This window comes from Drosophila albomicans, chromosome X (genome assembly GCF_009650485.2).
Source record: "Drosophila albomicans strain 15112-1751.03 chromosome X, ASM965048v2, whole genome shotgun sequence".
In the NCBI taxonomy this organism is placed as follows: Eukaryota; Metazoa; Arthropoda; class Insecta; order Diptera; family Drosophilidae; genus Drosophila; species Drosophila albomicans.
The window spans coordinates 20636441-20655339 of NC_047627.2; the positions used below are offsets into that span (position 1 = coordinate 20636441).

The following is an 18899-nucleotide window of genomic DNA, read 5'->3' on the forward strand; positions in this document are numbered from 1 at the left end:
ACTTGCTCGAATTAAATTCATTTAATTATAAGTATTAAATCTTTTATCTTTATGGCATTTTACACTTGTGTTTTGTTTGGATTTTTTTTCTCTTTGTTTATCGCACAGAACAAAAAACCAAAAAAATATATTTCAATTTTTATTACAAATTTACGAGAATTTTTTTTTTTTTTTTATTTTGCTAATAGACACACTTTTTTGGAAAACACATTTTTCGAAACGATTTGTGTTCAATATATTTTTGAAATTGAGTGATTTTTTTTCTTTTGCTCGGATGCTGTGCCGGCCACACAACCGTCGGTCAGGACATTCGCATGCGAACTGCGCGCTTTCAATTCAAATCACAAGCCAAGTGGCCAAGTTGACGACACACACACGCACACACACACACACAAAAAAACAAAACAAAACATCAACCGAACTCGAAGACCCGAACACACCGAACACTCGACGAACAACGGTAAACGAATGCGAAGCGAAGCGAAGTGACGAATGAGTCATTTTTGTTTGTTTGAGTGCTTTTACTGCGTACGCCCACTCGAAAGTATCCTGAGTGCATTTTGCTAGCTGGCGTGTTGAATTCACCTAAAAATAGATGAAAACCTACATTCATAATCCGGCTAGCAAGTAAATCCAGTTAAAGTCAATATAAAATAGAAACATGAAATTAGATAATATATTTGGCTCTTCATTGATTCAGTGTACTACTTATTATTTATCTATTTTAATTCACAATTAAGAAGGGTACTTTGATTTTTAGTAGTTTAGTGGCTAATATTTAAGAAATTACTAATAATAATAAACTTAATCGAGCTTAGTGCGGTTTCAAGTGTATTAAGTATGTATTTATTTATACATATGTATATTTCTTCCTCCTTAGAATTGTTATGTTATATTTTCCACAGTGTGGCTCCTCTTTAATATGTAAAGTACTTTGAGAAAACCCAAAGGACAATTAAAAATAAATTAGCTTGTACCATTTTAGCATTACACGTATTTTTAGCAAGCATTTAAAAATAAAGCCACCTGAAACAAGTAAGAAAGCTACAGTCGAGTGTACTCGACTGTGAGATACCCGCTACCCATTTTGAATAAAAGCAATATATTTTGCGGTATTCTTCTCAAAATATACCAAATATACTGCAAAAATACTAAAAATATACCAAATGGTATGTTTGGTATATCGATATAGTACACCACTCCAAATATACCATATACGGCACAATATACCAGATTGTCAGCCACAGCAACTAAGACCCCTAGTAAGTAGGCGCCTTTGCCCATACAAAAGTATTTCTTTAATAACTTCCAAAATTTTTATCTGATCGAAACCAAATTCTCAGAAATCATAACTACTACAGTTATTATTGTATATACCAAATCTCGCAACTCTAGCTTTAAAATTACGCTTGTTATTCGATTTTTTTTTTATTTTCAGGGGCGGAAGGGGCGTGGCAAAAATTAGAAACAAACTTGATCTGCGTGCAAACATAACAAATGCTGTCGAAAAAAAATTATAGCTCTATCTCTTATAGTCTCTGAGATCCAGTGCTTCATACGGACGGACGGACAGACGGACATGGCTATATCGTCTCGGCTGTTGACGCTGATAAAGAATATATATATTTTATAGGGTCGGAGATGGCTCCTTCTACCTGTTACATACATTTCCTGTCGGCACAAAGTTATAATACCCTTCTACCCTATGGGTAGCGGGTATAAAAAGGAATACACAAATACACATTTGATTTGCATTTCAATTTGTAAACTCGATGAAATGGTAAATTATATTCAAGTATGTAACACACGTACATTTACATACATATACATGTGTAGGTAGCCACAATTTATTTTACAACAAAATATAATTTAAAATTAAATTCTATCTTATAATTATAATCTCTATTTTATTATCTTTCAATATGGCTAATATATTCAATGCCTTATTAAAATATAAAAAAAATATGAGAGATTATAACATCAAATTAAATACTAAAGTTGTAAAACGAATTACTTTATTATTATTATAGTCGTATAATAATATAATAAATATGAAATAATTATATAATTATTATTGTCTTAGAAGCCTGAATAGGACTCTATATAAGGCCCAATTAAAATAAAGAACTATATTCTGAACTATTCTATTTCAGAATAATCGACATCTGACAATCAGTAAACTTAAAAATATCTATTTTTTTTTAATTTTGTCTAAATTTGCCTTTTCTTCAATCTAAATTAATTCAATTTACCACCCTGAATTTCTTTGCTTTGTTTTGCGACATTTGCAGTAAGTATGCAAATCATTAACATATTGCAGAAATTTCTGGAGATGAGCAGTTGATTAAGATGCAATTAAATGACAATGACACAAGCGATAATTCGATTATCACATGTTTAAATGACAAGGCAATCGAAGCCAAAGAAGCCGAATCCATTAAAGCACAACCAACACACACACACACACACACACACACACACACACACACACACACACACACACACACACACACACACACACACACACACACACACACACACACACACACACACACACACACACACACACACACACACACACACACACACACACACACACACACACACACACACACACACACACACACACACACACACACACACACACACACACACACACACACACACACACACACACACACACACACACACACACACACACACACACACACACACACACACACACACACACACACACACACACACACACACACACACACACACACACACACACACACACACACACACACACACACACACACACACACACACACACACACACACACACACACACACACACACACACACACACACACACACACACACACACACACACACACACACACACACACACACACACACACACACACACACACACACACACACACACACACACACACACACACACACACACACACACACACACACACACACACACACACACACACACACAACAACAACGTAGAACGGACGAATGCAACAGGCGCGCATGCAAATCTCAATGGAATGGACTCAAATGAGCACGACAGAATATTTGTAAACAAAAACCGAGTCAAACGAGCGCGAGTCAGAGGCGAGTTGTCGCCAAATAGTAGCTTAAAAGCACTCACGTTGAGTGAAGTGCGCAATAAGTGATTTGAAAAGCACTCAAGTTGAGTGGAACATATGGAGTAAGCCATGAATGGACGAATGAATGAAATCAGGCAATGCGGCTCAATGGACAACAAGTACGGTCACCCACTGTGACGCTGTAAATTAGGAATAATAGACAACGCTTGGCTTTAAGCCATAAAAAGCATAATTGGGTCTAATGCATGTGACGCCATTGTTCCGACTAGACGCGCTCTGCTGCACATTTAATTCAATTACTAAGCATTAATTGGGTCGCCACTGGCTGGACGATGTACTTACACTTTCTATTAGCATTTTATCGTTGCACTTGCACTAAAACAAACATTAATTAAAAACTAATAAAAAAAAACCACTTGATAAATTACACAAACGCATATTTTTAATACTTTTTTTTTCGTTTTTATAACCGTTTCCCGCGTTAGTGATAGCAATATCGATGTTTAGTTGCTTTCTCTGTGATATCGATATATTCAGCTACATTTATCGCACAATTGTTGAAACAGCTGATTCATGCGTTGAACTGTCAGACACAGCTGGGTAAGCTACCGTTGTCGCACAGCTCACTGCCAAGCGGCTAAACTCATTTAATTGCATTGTTGAGTAATTTAAAAACAATAAACAAATCAACATCAGGCCAAATTCCGTAAGCATTTGGCTAAAAAATAATTCATTGCACTTTGCACTTTTTCAAAACAATGCTATCGATATTTTCTATGCGCTATTTTGCTTGGCCTACAAAATGTTGGAATTTTAAAAATGTTATTTAAGTAATTTGTTAAATTTGTATATAATTTTGTTAACTGCATTGCATAAGTTGAGTATTATATATAGCAAGCGATACAATTTATGTTTATAATCGATAATACGTAAAGACTGTTTTATTTTAATCGATGTGCATAATGCGATATATGAACAACTAGAGCTGTCAATAATTAAAATGCCATGTAATAAAACGGTCACGACGTAACTATATTGAACAAAAGACGCGCGATAGTTAAAGAAGGATAGAACGACACAAAGTGCAAAGTGGGCGAATGTCGCCGCCTACATATCGATATGTATGTATGAGAATTGTTCGTGTCTCGTCTTCTTGACTTTGCATGAACATTTATATGAATTTGTTATATATGTGTGCCTGCGAGTGTGTGTTGTGTGTGCGTGTGTGTGTGTTTGTGCAACGCTGTGTGTTGAAATTAACGTAGTGAGAAGAGAAGTTGCAAAAACGACGACGAAAATTCAAACAAAAAAAAAAAAAATACAACAGAGGACAGTAGCATCTTAAGCAGATAACAACGAAATTGTAAGCATTGCTGCGCCACTTGTTCAGCCCTCCCCGAGCTCTTCGTCTCAACGTCATAACAACTGATTTTTGGAATTGCTCTAAACAACAACGCCATCATCACATAGCCAAAAGCTAAAAGCCTCTGGCATTGAGCGACGACGACGACAGCAGCAGAAGCAGCGGCGGAAGCGGTGTTGAATCATCATGCGGAACTTGTTTTTGTTTTACTTTTGTGGTCGCAGCATAATATAAAACAACAACAACAACAGCAACAACAACAATAGCAGCAGCAGCGACAACGACAGCAACAAAGTCCAAAGCGAGACTCCAGCAAACAGCAAAAAAAGTCGTTTCAGTTGTATTTTTACTTATGTGCATTTGTAATCAGCTTTAACGATACCAGCGACTGCGACGCGTCGGCAATGTAAACAAAGTTTTTTTTTTCTTTTTTTTTTTGCTCCCGACATGGGCTTTCTTCATTCTCCCTCCTAAAAAAAAAAAGTGCTGTTCACCAATATCAAACGAAGACTATCTAACTTCTTACATATTTTTAATTTTTTTTTCATATTTTTTTGTCACTATCTTATCACTTAACTTAACATTTCTGTTTGCAGCTTGACACGCAACACAAACACACCCGAAAATGGAGGAGAAGCGCATTGCCGACTACTTTGTGGTAGCCGGAATGCCAGAGCAGCCCCAGCTGCTCCAGGAGAACATATTCAATGATTCGGGACGATTGCGGGCCGCCAACACAATTGAGCCCATCACCGACATTGGCGTCTTCTTTCCACTGCTCGGCGAACAGCTGCCCGATGGCTACGAGCTGCTGGAGCACACGCCCACCGGCCTGCCAGCGAATCTAAATCACGGCTCGGTGCGCACCACCGAATGCTATATATACTTTCGACGCGGCAAAGATCGGCCACCGCTAGTAGACATAGGTAGGATCAAATATCTAGCTCACTTTCTATACTTAATAATCTTCATTAATCTCTGCTTAAGGTGTGCTCTATGATGGCCACGAACGCATCATGTCCGATGCGGAAATTGTCGCTGAAACGCCAGGCGGACGTGTTGCCAACGTCAACAATTCATCGGCCAAGACATTTCTCACCTATCGACGCGCCCGTCCCGAGATGCCATGCAACGAGCTGGTGGTCACCGAACTGTGTGTGATTGTTCAGAGCAAAGGAGAGCGACCGCCGCATGCGTTTTGCCTGATCTACAAGACGCTGAACAAGGGCCTTGTGGGCAGCGATGTGTATTTGTGCTACAAAAAGTCCATGTATCGGCCCAAGCATATTAGCTATAAACCGGAAATATTGTTACGCTATCCCACCGTCGATCATACGGATTTCCCCCTTCAGCTGTGCCCCAGTGTGCCGCTCTTCTGTCTGCCCATGGGCGCTAGCTTGGAGGCGTGGCCACATGTCAATGGCACCGAGAAACGCAAACCGATCAGTCCGGTCTTTAGCACATTTGTCCTAACCGTCAGCGATGGCACCTACAAGGTCTATGGATCGGCACTCACCTTCTACGAGGATTACGAGTAAGTTATTTGATAGTTCTTAAGTGATTTGATAGCGTTGACAGCCTAAGCTAGCAATCTATCAATCTACAAACTGCCAAATATTTAGTTAAATTGAAAGCATAGTGATAGTGATAAAATATGGGATGTATTTATCAAATTCATTTTGTTACAATTGCCAAAGCTTTCAACAATTTTAGTTGCTATTTAAAACGTTGCAAGGAATGTTGAGATTTCGTTGCATTTATGCATCATTTGAATTCCAAGCTAAAGAACTCGATTCCTGGTACCAGAATGCAGATTAATAGCGGAATCATTCGCGGAATGGAATTGAGGCGATATTGAGCTAAACCGAATTCTTAATATCTTCAACATGTTGCGATCTATTACAAAGATTTATCAAATGTATTCTCCTCTAATTCAGTAACATTTTTGAGTTACGCAAATCAACTTTATGTACAACCAATTCAAAGCCTTTAATATGTTCATATTGTTTTGAAATTTCTGTGTTTCAACTAACTTAAAGATATGAGATAAAAACTTATTGAATTTTAACTTAATGCTCACTCGATTCCTAAACATTTTTGTACCAAACTAAACAACTTTAAGCTGTAAACAATTCGTTTCAGATTGATACTTTTAACAACACTTGAAATGATCTCAATTATGGTGCGATTTATGTTGATCATAGATGTGATCTAATTTAAAGAAAATAATTATGAATCAACATTATTTTGCATTATGTTAATCATAGATGTGATCTAATTTAAAGAAAATAATTATGAATCAACTTTATTTTGCATTATGTTAATCATAGATGTGATCTAATTTAAAGAAAAGTATTTTTTTTTTGTGTGTGTTTATTATGGTACGATCTATGTTAATCATAGATTCGATAGAAATTGTGCTTAAATAATTAGCTTTAAATCGATTTAAGTAAAATGTTTTAAAACACTTTTAAAAATCTTCATTTTGCTGATGATCTTTGTTCGTTTTGTCGTCGCTCATGCATCGTTTGGCTTTGTAGCAATTCAATTGTGTAAATCAAGCATTACAATTCGTTGAATATATACAATTTGTTAACCTTTGACTTTGCAGTGAATCGCAATTGTCGTCAGAGCAGCGCGAGTTGCTAGGCTGGAACGAGGAGTTTGCGTCACAGCATTCGCTGCACATGATCAAAGCGATCTGTCTGCTGTCGCATCATCCATTCGGCGACACCTTCGATAAGTGGCTCAAATACTTGCACGTAAGTCCCATTCAATTGCCAGTTGTATGCTAAATGACTTTTGAATATTTACTTTACTTTACTTCACTTCACTTCACTTTATTTAGCGCATGGTTCTGTATGGCATCAATATACCGATACCCGTGGAACGTTACATTATCCAGCTGCTGGACGAGGTGCCATTCCCAGCGCCGAGCATACATCTGCAGTTGTCCAGCGAATCGAACGATCGCATTCTGCTAACACAGCCCGAGGATTCGCCATTGCCACGCAGTGGAGCCGGTTTCTATATGCTATTGCAAAATCTCGGCACCGATAATTGTCTGCACGTCTTGCTGCTGGCGCTCACCGAACAGAAGATACTCATTCATTCGCTCAGGTTCGAGTTTATTAAACTTTTCTTTGTTCAACTTAGAGAACTCTACTCTTTTTATTTTGCAGACCTGCTACGTTGACTGCCGTGGCTGAGGCAATTGTCTCGCTGCTGTTTCCCTTCAAGTGGCAGTGTCCCTATATACCGCTCTGTCCGCTGGGCTTGGCCGAGGTGTTGCATGCCCCAGTGCCGTATTTAATTGGCGTCGATTCACGATTTTTCGATCTGTATGAACCGCCCACAGATGTCACCTGCATTGATCTGGATACCAATAACATAAGCGTAAGATAATATATATTTGAGATTGGCAATTCATTTAAGTTCTTATTCTACTTCTTCGATGCAGCTTTGCGATTCGCAGCGCCACTTGACGCCCAAATTGCTGCCGAAACGTGCCGCTCGACTGTTGCGTCAAACGCTCACCGAACTGGAGAATGCCAAACCGATTAGCTACGATTCAACCAATAGCTTGGATCGGGACATACGCAAACGGAAGCGGGAGGTAAGAGATGAACAACCATTTTAAATTCTGTAAATCGTTAATCAATTGCATTTGGTTGCCTTGCAGCTGGTGCTGGAGCAACGCATTCAGGAGGCTTTTCTGCTCTTCATGGCGTCCATATTGCGTGGTTATCGCGACTATCTGGTGCCCATATCAAAGGCACCCTCAGTGGGGGCCACAGATCCAAGTGCTCTATTCCAGCTGAAGGCTTTTCTGCGCTCACGCGATAAGGTAAATATTCAATGTCAGAATTTCCGAAGAAATGCACGCGAAGACAACAAAACAAATATCAATCTATTTTTATGAAGCGCCGTGGCGCTCGTTCAATTGAAAAAAGATAACAGAATGTGTACATTGAATCGTTTAATCTTAATATATATAGTACATTATTATACTATATGGCTTGTTTATGATTTTCCTTTTGGCACATGTTTCGTTCAACTGAACTCAACTGAAATGTTTCTCCAATTTTAATTAAAATAGATTCGTTGCCATTTCCGTTCATTGATTTTAATTGTTTACTGCGTGCAATCAATTAAGATCAAGTAAACCGCTGAGCACACAAGCATGACTGACTCGCAGATACCCTGTAGGTCGATTTATTATGAACTCATCTGACTTTTAGATAAATATAATCAGTAAATATACTTCAAATAAACTTACTAGTGTAACGTACATTCATTTAGGCAATACCAAAAGATTTTCTCAAGAATCATTTATCTAATGAACAAACCTTCTTCCCAATATAACTGATATAATCATCAGTCAATTACTTCCGTTACCCTTTCGCAGCTGTTCAATATTATTATTGCTAATCAAACATATTTTATTTTTATGAGCGAACGATAACGCTTCTCACATCATCATAAAATGCCCATTTCTCGTGAGCTAAAAGTATCGTGTGTGTGAATCATTTCTTAATGATCTCATCAATTCTAAAAGTAACCAAAGATGATTCGCAGCAGCAAACACACAAAATTCGATGTGTATTAGAAAATAATAATAAGAATAATTATTGGGTTTCGGTAGCTAAAACTTTGCGACACACTTTTCTAAGAAAACCTTTCAACATATAATGAGGGTAACACCTCTATAGTTATTGTTGATTTCTTCATCGAATCACTTCGATTTGAAATAGAAATAGCCATGACATCATTTTTAAATATTTCTTAGACCACAATGAGGTGTTTTCTTTTTTATATTATAAGAGACATTTTAAATGAAATTGTTTTTATGTATTTGGTTTTTTGGTTTTATTTTATTTTTTTTAATATAACAAAGACTACAAAATATACTAAATTGAAAATTGTCTCTTAAATCATTTTTAAATGGATGAGTTTTAATGAAACCAATTCAGACAAATAATTTTTTTAAACAAAAGTATTTAGAACAAATATTGTTGATTCATATAAGGTAATCGAATTTTTAAAAGTTAAATGTTTTATTATTAAATATACTACGTTATATTTACACATACAAACAATCACTTAAATTCAGAGATATTTATTTGCCTTCGCTTCAAATAATTTTTTTTAATTTTGGTGTTAATTTATTTAAAATTAAACTCTTATATTAGTAATTTTTAATTCAACTCTTTTACTGCTTAAATGTAATATAATAATATATAATCGTAACATTTCATTTACAGTCGCATCAGAAATTCTTTGAGCTACTGATGAAAACGCAGATGTTCATAAGATTCATTGAGGAGCGCAGCTTCGTCTCCGATGGCGATCATGGGTTGAGCTTCTTCGACGAGTGCGCCGAGAAGGTGGGCGGCTATGATGAGACGCCCGCCCAGCTGCATCTCGTGGACTGGGACACGGGCCAGAACAGCGAACGCACCAAGTACATCTTTCCCCCCGACAGCGTCACCTCAATGGCCAGCACACCTGGCGGCGGTGGCGGTGGCGGAAGCGGTGGCTCAGCTGTGGTCTCGTCCAGCTACAATTATCGCAACTTTACGCTGCAACCGGAGCTGTTGCAGAGCAATAGGAAGACGGCGCTGTCACAGTTTCTGCAACTGCAGTTGAACGCATCGCTGTCGCCGGGTTCGCCAATTGCGCGTCGCACCAAGCACGAGGTGAAGCTGTCCCAGAAGATGGCCAGTCGGTGTCAACAGCATCCGGAGGCGTGGTCCAAGTATCTGCTGGCCACGTGCTATTCGTTGTACTTTCTGATACTGCCCTCGATGGTGCTGGATACGCGGCATGCGGGCAAGGAGCACGACATCCTGCGGGCAGCATACGATGTGCTGGTGCGTGCCAGTAAATTGAAGATCACCTGCGATGAGTTCTGCTATCGCATCATGATGCAGCTCTGTGGCATACACAATTTGCCCGTGCTGGCGGTGCGTTTGCACTATTTGATGAAGCGTTCGGGTGTGCAACCGAATGCGCTGACTTATGGCTTCTACAATCGCTGTGTTCTCGAGTCGCAGTGGCCCAGCGACAGCACAACGCTCAGCCAGATTCGCTGGAATCGCATCAAGAATGTCGTGATGGGTGCGGCGCACTTTCGACGCGCTGGCAAGCGAAGGGCCAGCAACAAGGTGTGCAAATCCTTGAGTGCATCGCATGATCACAATCTCAGCACCTTGGAAATGGTCGATGGACAATCGCGCAGTAGTCTCGCCAGCTCTGGAGAAGGCGCTGGAGGAGGCGGCGGTGGCGGAGGTTTACTCGATTTTGCCGCCTTCGATCGGCTGCGCAACAAACTGGGCAGCATTGTGCGTCAAACGGTGACGGGTTCGGCCAGCGATGCGCTGCCCACCGAGGATGTGGTGAACAGCGCCGGTCTGCTGATCAGCGGCGAGTCGACGACGAACAACAGCAGCGCCAATGGGAGTGCAACGCATACGTCGCCACACACGCCCACCTTTGGCGATGGCCAGCTGTTGACTAAGCCACGCAAGCAGATCATGAGCATTGGCGATGGCGACGATGAGGATGAGGACGATGACGAGGATGAGCATGTCCGCGTCGATGGCAATGGGGTGCAAAGTGCACAGACATCGGCGCCAGTTACGCCGCAGAAGGTGAAGCATGATCTGCAGTTTGCTGGCGGTGATTATGATCTGGATGTGGACGGGGATGAGGATGAGGACGAGGATGACGAGGAGCGGGAAGGCGACGAGCTTGACGAGCATGTGGCGGCACAGCGAGCCAGACAACGTGTCCAGAGTCCCACCAAGTGAGTAGCATCTACCCAAAAATATAACAGCTGAACATTGAAAGTGTTAGCAGCAGACAAATTTAGGGCTAAAATTTGAAATCTTTATTTAATTCTTTCAAGAATCAATTTAAGGCATATTTTTAAAACAAACATTTCCTCTTTTCTAAACCCGATTTGAAGTGCAATTTTTAAGTTGTCTTTAAATAAGCATTGAGTCTTTCTTAAAAAAAAATATTTTACAGCAAAAGCTTTTGAACTAGTATCTCAATATTTCAAGAAGAGATTGAAATTAAATTTTTTGAAAGCTACGTTTGATTTTTTTAAAACCCGATTTTAAAAAACTTTTAAGAAAATATCGATTTTTCAGAAATATTTTAATGCAGTTTTTGTACATATTTTTTAAGCATCTTTTCAAATTTAAACTTTTTAATCTAGATTTTAACGATTCCAATGTCCAATTTAAATAAGTATTTTGTTTTAAAAAAGCATCCCTAATAACGAAATTTTTTAAGAATCGCTTAAATTTAACATTTTAAATTTAACCACACTTAGTATTCATTAACATTAATATGATAAGTATATTATATAATATATGATTAGTTGGTTTTAAACGCATAATTCGACTTTTCAATATAATCCAACTGTTCAGATTTTTATTTAAAAACTTCCAACCAGAATTAACAAATTTGAATTGCTTGTCCATTTTATAAATTTCTGTACATTTTTCGTACAGAATTTGGTTTCAATTATTGTTTTCAATTCGTATCAATTTTATTTTAAATTTGGAAATTCCACTTGTCTTACATTTTAAATAAAATTAAATTTAATTCTATGTAAATTGATCTTTAGTCAAATTTTAACATATGACTTGAATTTGATTCTAATTTGTTATTATTTGTGATTTCTCCCCTGCAGAATTTCGCCAAGAACGCCTGTGACCCAAAATGATCCACTTGGCGCCCTCAACGAGGAGGAGTCCACGCCCACGCAGCAGCAGCAGCCGGAGGCGCAGTCAGCAGAGATGGCAACCGGAGCCGCAGCTGCGACAGCGGCTCAGCTCAATAGCAACATGTACAGCGATAAGCCGATATTGTTCAGGGGTCAACGCAGTGCCACGTTCGATGAATCGACACAGATCGGAAAGAGTATGCACAGGTCGGAGACGATGCCAGTGGCCAGCAGTGGAGTGACGCACAGTTTGGCCAATATTGGTTCATCGCTGAAGTTTACGTTCGGGTAACTAACAAAAAAAAAAGCAAAAAATGAAATGAAGCAACTCGAAAACAAACAAATTAAATGAAAGAAAGAAAGATGGCGACAACTTTGATGTTGTATCATATGATCCACACATACGCAATCCACATGCATTCCACACACACACACACAAATCAGCTGCAAATTTCTCGCATTTTCCATTTTTTTGATTTGTATCATTATTTTGTTTTGCTTATTATTTGATTTCTTATCTTACATATCGAAACTCTCTCTCAAATCGCTCCAATTCGTTTCTGTGCAACGACTTTTTTGTATTATCGTAGACGTTATTCACCCGCACGATTGTCCCTTAAGAAAGACTTGAAATTGCCCGCCAATATTATAGAAAATATATCGAGCATAAGGTGAGTACGCTCTCGAAATGTTCTTCGATTTTTAAACACTCTCTTACCTCACACACACAACACACACACCCACACTAAGCAAATGCTGCGCAATATGTGCCTCATTTACAATCCACATAGATTCCACATTGGTTCTAAAGCATTTCCAATTACAAATTATGGGAATAAAGTAATAATTTACTAACTGACTTGAATAATATTTAAAATTTCACACTTATGGCGTGGCATTTGCTTTTCTACCCTTGACACACAATTGAATCTACATGCGTTCCACATGAGTTCCACAATTGGACTCAATTGCTTACAGCATTGTATAGGTTATCGGTTATTGATTTTCTTCGTCCTCGTCGTTGACTTCGTCTATACTATATATTGAAATCGGCATCAAATCGTTGTTCTTGTTGTTGTTGGTGGCGGGCAATTCAAGGTTTGACATAAGCCACTTACACCCACACACACACACTCACATACTTATACACATTGATCGTACATAAAAGTTAAAAAACAAAAATGAAGTTAAGAAATATAAACTGTTTTTAACATTAACAAGCAACTTGATTGTTTATGGTGTGTTTTTAAAGCATCTAACATTAAAAAATAAAAATATATAAATTATAATAACAGCATCCAAAAGTACATAATTTTTCAAAAATATGCCACAAAGAAAACTTTACTCGACACTATAAAAAAAAACAAAAACAAAAAAATTCCTCTTTTCAAAAATTTTACATAAAAAATCTTTCTTTTTTCAAAATTATGCTATCAAAAGTACATAGCAACTAATTTAACACTTTAAAAAGTGTTACTTTTTGAAGAAAATAACCTACTTTTCATACTTTTATTATGATTGCGATTCCCGAAATGTATCATAAAAAATATGTATTTAATGAATAACTTAAAAAGTATTTCAAAAGAATTGTTATGACAATTGGAATTGCTGAAATATTCATGCCAAAAAAAAAAACAATTTTTTTTCAAAAATATTCCATCAAATCCATAATTAAAAATAATTAAAAGTATTACTTCTTCAAGAAAACTACTACTCATTATAATAATAAAAGATCCTAAAAAAAAACTAAATCAAAAAGTATTCAAATAAATCAACAAATAATTTAATATTGAAATAAAAGAAATAAAAATAAATATTTATTGGGATCCCTAAAAAACTTTGCAAACAAAACAATAACTTTTGCAAAAATTTTCCATTAATTTCACAATAACTTCACCGCTTTAAAAAGTATTCTTACTTATAGAAAACAAACAACTTTTCATACTGTTATAATAATTAGGGATCCTGAAATTATTAAATTAAAAACTAGTACTCTTTATAAAAAATATACCATTAAATCCTTAATAAATTTATAACTTTGAAAAATAATCTTTCTCAAGCCAAATAAATATTATAACAATTGGAGTCATTCAACACATTCAAGTATACTTTCTTATAAAGAAAATAACATAATATCATATACGATCAACCTACATATACACAACAGCGCTTACTTTTATTCTCTGTCTCTCGCTCACACTCACACTCTCACATTCTGTGTTTGTCTCTGTCACTGAAGCTCAGCACTTGTATTAATTAGCACAGCAGCTAACGAGCGAATAGCATCCACATAACATCCACACAAGATCGTTAGCTGTTAATCTTGATGTTGTTTACGTTCACTCTCCCTAACTTTGTATATACCTCTTATATAGAACATTGTGTGTTTTTTTCTTTGAATCAATTTACAACAACTTTTCTAACCAATCGCAAAAATTGTTTCCCATTTCGAAACAGCCCCAGCCTGACTGGCAAAAAGTCCAACGAACTGATCCAGGGCAGTCTGAGCAGCATCAAATATGCGGCCAATTCGCTAACGCGTAAATTCGATGAGATCAAAGGCGCGATATCAGCGAACTCGACGCCGGTCAAGACGAACAACGGAGGCCACCAGCAGCATCAGCATCACCATCATCATCATCACCACCACCATCACCTGCAACACCACCATCATCATCAGCAGCAACAGGATTCGTATGGCGGCGGTGGAGGAGGCGGCGCTGGTGAGGAGCATGACGCACCTGGCGGGTACGCCGATGAGGGGAAACTGCGACGCGTCTCCAGCGATTTGGATCCATGGGGCAAGCTAAGTGAGTCGCGCAAGTCCAGCTACAACAATCTGGTGCCGCTGGGCGAGAACAGTTCCAGTGCGGCGCTGCATATGCACGCATTTCCTGCGCTGCCCGACAATCTCTACAGCCCCTTGACTGAGGTAAGTGAAGTCCATCAAACACCGAAAATTGCAAAAACAATTATGCAGTTATCCGTAATGTGGAAATCAATATTACAATATGTGTGAAACACATTTTTGTACAACAAGAATCAATTGTGCAACATATTTCATTGATACGGGTAACAGCAGTTCAACAACCTTTTTTCGTTTAACTGCCGTTTTTATAAAATTAAAAAAACAAGTAAATTATCATACGAATCATTATCAAACCCATGACAGCAATTCATTTAACTGCAAATTTGCTTTAATGCAAAAAAAAAACAATGTAACAAACCGAAATGAGCACTTTATTGCAATGCATTTAAACATAATTTAAACTTTTACAAGCAATGATTGTTCATTTAATTGCAAGTTTGCATTAATGTCACAAACAAAACTAATTACTTAAAAAGTATGCAACAAACCGAAATGTGCACTTATTTGCAATGCATTTAAACATACTTTGATCTTTTACAGACGAGTAAATGATTATCAATGTAACTGCAGATTTGCATTAATACCACTAAAAAACTAAAAACTTAAAAATGATGCAGCAAACCGAAATCTGCACTTTATTGCAATGCATTTAAACATAGTTTGATCTTTTACAAGCAAATCTCACAAACAAAACTGATGACTTAAAAATGATGCAACAAAACCGAAATGTGCGCTTAATTGCAATGCATTTAAACATAATTTGGCATTTTACAGGCAATTAAATGATTATTTGTAGCAACAAGTTCTAAATTTGTTTAAATTGAGTTTGCAATAATTGTTGCCCGCATCAACTATCTATTTGTTTATTTATGGTTAATCACAAGTTTAGTTTAATCACATTCCATTACTAATCCTCGTTGTATTGCGCTTCTTTTAGGCCTCGGCTGATCCCGATTGCGATGTGCTGATACAGCTGACGACCTGTTCGCAGTGCCACAATTGTTCGGTGCTCGTCTACGATGAGGAGATCATGAGCGGTTGGTCGGCGGAGGATTCCAATTTGAATACCACGTGCCATGCGTGCAACAAGCTGACTGTTCCGTCCCTCACCGTTCAGATCACACGTCTATCCGCCTCCTCCACGACGACGGACAGTGAAACAGATGCTGTCGACGGTGCAGTCCGACTCGATGGCGGAGGAGGAGGAGGAGGAGGCGAAGGTGGTGTGGCCCATGACAAGTCGTGCCTTAAGTTGCCGTATCTAAATCCGTTGGTGCTGCGTAAGGAGCTGGAGAATATACTCACACAGGAGGGCGACATGGCGCTGATTAAGCCCAATTTCGTGGAGGAGCATCCCATCATCTATTGGAACCTCTTGTGGCTCATGGAGCGCATTGAGAGCAAAACCCATCTGCCTGAACTCTGTCTGCCAGCAGCTGTAAGTGCTAAAGTTAAGTGTCAAGTTACAACGATTAATTCATTTCCATTTAATTGTCTACAGAGTGACGAGGAGCAACTGGATCCACTGACCAAGGTGAAGACGGTCCACATACAATGCCTGTGGGACAATCTTAATCTGCACAGCGAAACCAGCGGTCCGCCCATGTATATTCTTTACCGCGAGACGCAGCCAACGAGCCCATTAATCAAGGCTCTGCTCACCGATCAGGCACAGCTCAGCAAGAAGTAAGCACGCTTATGATAAGAACTTTATAGCTCGCATAGACCCCCTATTTTGTTAAAATACAAAAGTCTATTAAGTTTGAAATGTGTTAGAAATGGACTTAATAGTGTTAAACAAAATATAGTCTATTAAGTGTAGGAACATCAAAACAATCTACTAAAAAGTCTCAAATGAACATCAAGAATGCCTCATAGACTCTGTACTTATTTAACATGAAGGGTCTATTAAATTTAGGTATAGTAAAACTATATTCAAAAGTGCTCAATAGACCTTGTACTTTTAAATTGTAGAATTAAAGTTTAGGGCCAATATCTTAGAATACTCAAAACACTGTAGACTTTGTTAACTAACGTCAAGAATGTCAAATAGACTCAGCACAGCATTAGTCCTTGCACTATGTTAAGGTATTGTTGAGTCTGTTAATTTTGGACGTATTAAAACAATATCGAAGAATAGTCAAAGGTTTTGATTCAGCTTACGAAATTAGTTTGATAATTTTGACTTCATAAATTCAAAAATTTTGTGATTCTACTGAAGAAATCAGATTGACTTTATAAATGTGACATTTCAAGATTCAGTTTAAGAAATCTATTTAAACGACTTTCTGTCTGCTTGCATGAATGTGTAAAACATATATATTCGATATATTTTATACCCAGAATCCAATTTAAAACGCAGCTAACTATGTGTTTAATTCTACATCAATTTAATTTGTAGTCTGTTGTAAAGATGTTGCATAAATAATTACAGTGTTTAGCATAAACTTAAAGACTGTAAATACAACTTAGAGAGCACAAGGGCAACACGCTTGAATGCAGATGCTTAACGTGTGTTTAAGCTTTAGATGTTGTACTCTATAATTATTTTCAGTTTACCACTGCATCGTTAGAGATTTTATAGAAGCAATACTTGAACTAGCTTAGTCAATACCATATTGTTGATTTGAGGCTGTCTTTGTAATTTAAAGAGAATATTATATCTATATATTCTCATTTAATTACTATTTATACCCGCTACCCATAGGAAAGAAGAGTATTATATATGTATATATTAGTTTAAGTATTGTTTCTCTACATTCTAATTCAATTACAATTTTTCTCATTTCTTGCAGCGTCATTCAGCAAATCCTTTCGGCCATACGCTGCAATGATCTGGCCACGCCACTGAAGCGTCTGGCCAACGAGCGCCACAAGCTGAAGAACAATGGCGTGGAACGTTCGCATTCCTTCTACAGGGACATACTCTTTCTGGCACTCACCGCCATCGGACGGGCCAATGTCGATCTGGCGACATTCCATCGCGAGTATGCGGCCGTCTTTGATAAGCTGACGGAGCGCGAATGCAACATGTATTATCGCAATCAGGATTTGCCGCCATCGGCATCGACGATCTTCTGTCGGGCGTATTTCAAGCCGTTGTTGTTGCCCTGACGCGTGGCGATAATTAACGATGGAGGCGCTGAGGATGCGGACGACGAAGCAGATGCGGATGATGATGACGACGACGACGTCGAAGATGATGACGTCGATGATGAGCAACCCTAAAAGACAACAAGAAGAAGGCGACCAAAATGAGAAATATATGTGTATGGAAGAATATAAGAAAAAGACAACAAAACGCTTAACACAACCCACATCAATTGACAACAAAAACAACAACAACAAAAGGAAAAGAAAAACCTAAAAACCATTTTGACTTGTAAATGACTTGAACTTAAAATTTAAGTACTTAATATTTGTGTGTTTTATCCCATTTTGTATTGGCAATGATTTTGTTGCTTGGCACTCTCTCTCTCTCTCTCTATCTCTGTATCTTTTTAACTGTCTATATCTATGCATCTATATCTAACTCGCTCGCACAATGCAGAGTCCATCTCTTTCACACAACACATTAAATGACTGGTTTCTAAGACAATACACAACTCCTTTCCCAAAAAAAAAGGAAACGCAACGCAGACACGACAATTTAGTTTTTTTTTTATTGGATTCTTCGTCCTTCGAACTTGACCCTCGTCATATTTGCCTTATTATATATAATATAACGGTACACAATATGTATGTCTGTAATTAGTTTTGTATATGAATGCATGGTTCTATATGTATGTATGTATGTACGATGATGATGAATGCTGCATCTA

The 18899-nt window shown here is 37.9% G+C and overlaps 1 protein-coding gene across 4 annotated transcripts; it reads left to right on the plus strand.

Moving 5' to 3' along the window:
- The first annotated feature begins 4103 nt into the window (after window positions 1–4103).
- LOC117577675 (DENN domain-containing protein Crag) lies at window positions 4104–18494 on the plus strand. Of its 4 annotated transcripts, none has more exons than XM_034262567.2 (15): window positions 4104–4229; window positions 5068–5397; window positions 5459–6005; window positions 7083–7233; window positions 7320–7591; window positions 7654–7867; window positions 7932–8087; window positions 8154–8318; window positions 9736–11279; window positions 12177–12497; window positions 12800–12880; window positions 14667–15141; window positions 16016–16516; window positions 16580–16764; window positions 17874–18494. In XM_034262567.2, exons 2-15 carry the CDS (start codon window positions 5097–5099, stop codon window positions 18190–18192), a joined length of 5232 nt encoding a protein of 1743 aa, XP_034118458.1. In that variant the 5' UTR covers window positions 4104–4229; window positions 5068–5096; the 3' UTR covers window positions 18193–18494. The 4 variants fall into 4 exon arrangements, with proteins under 4 accessions (XP_034118458.1, XP_051864646.1, XP_034118456.1 ...); XM_034262565.2 differs by lacking the exon at window positions 4104–4229 and adding an exon at window positions 4287–4471; XM_034262564.2 differs by lacking the exon at window positions 4104–4229 and adding an exon at window positions 4735–4877.
- Window positions 18495–18899: the final 405 nt, after the last annotated feature.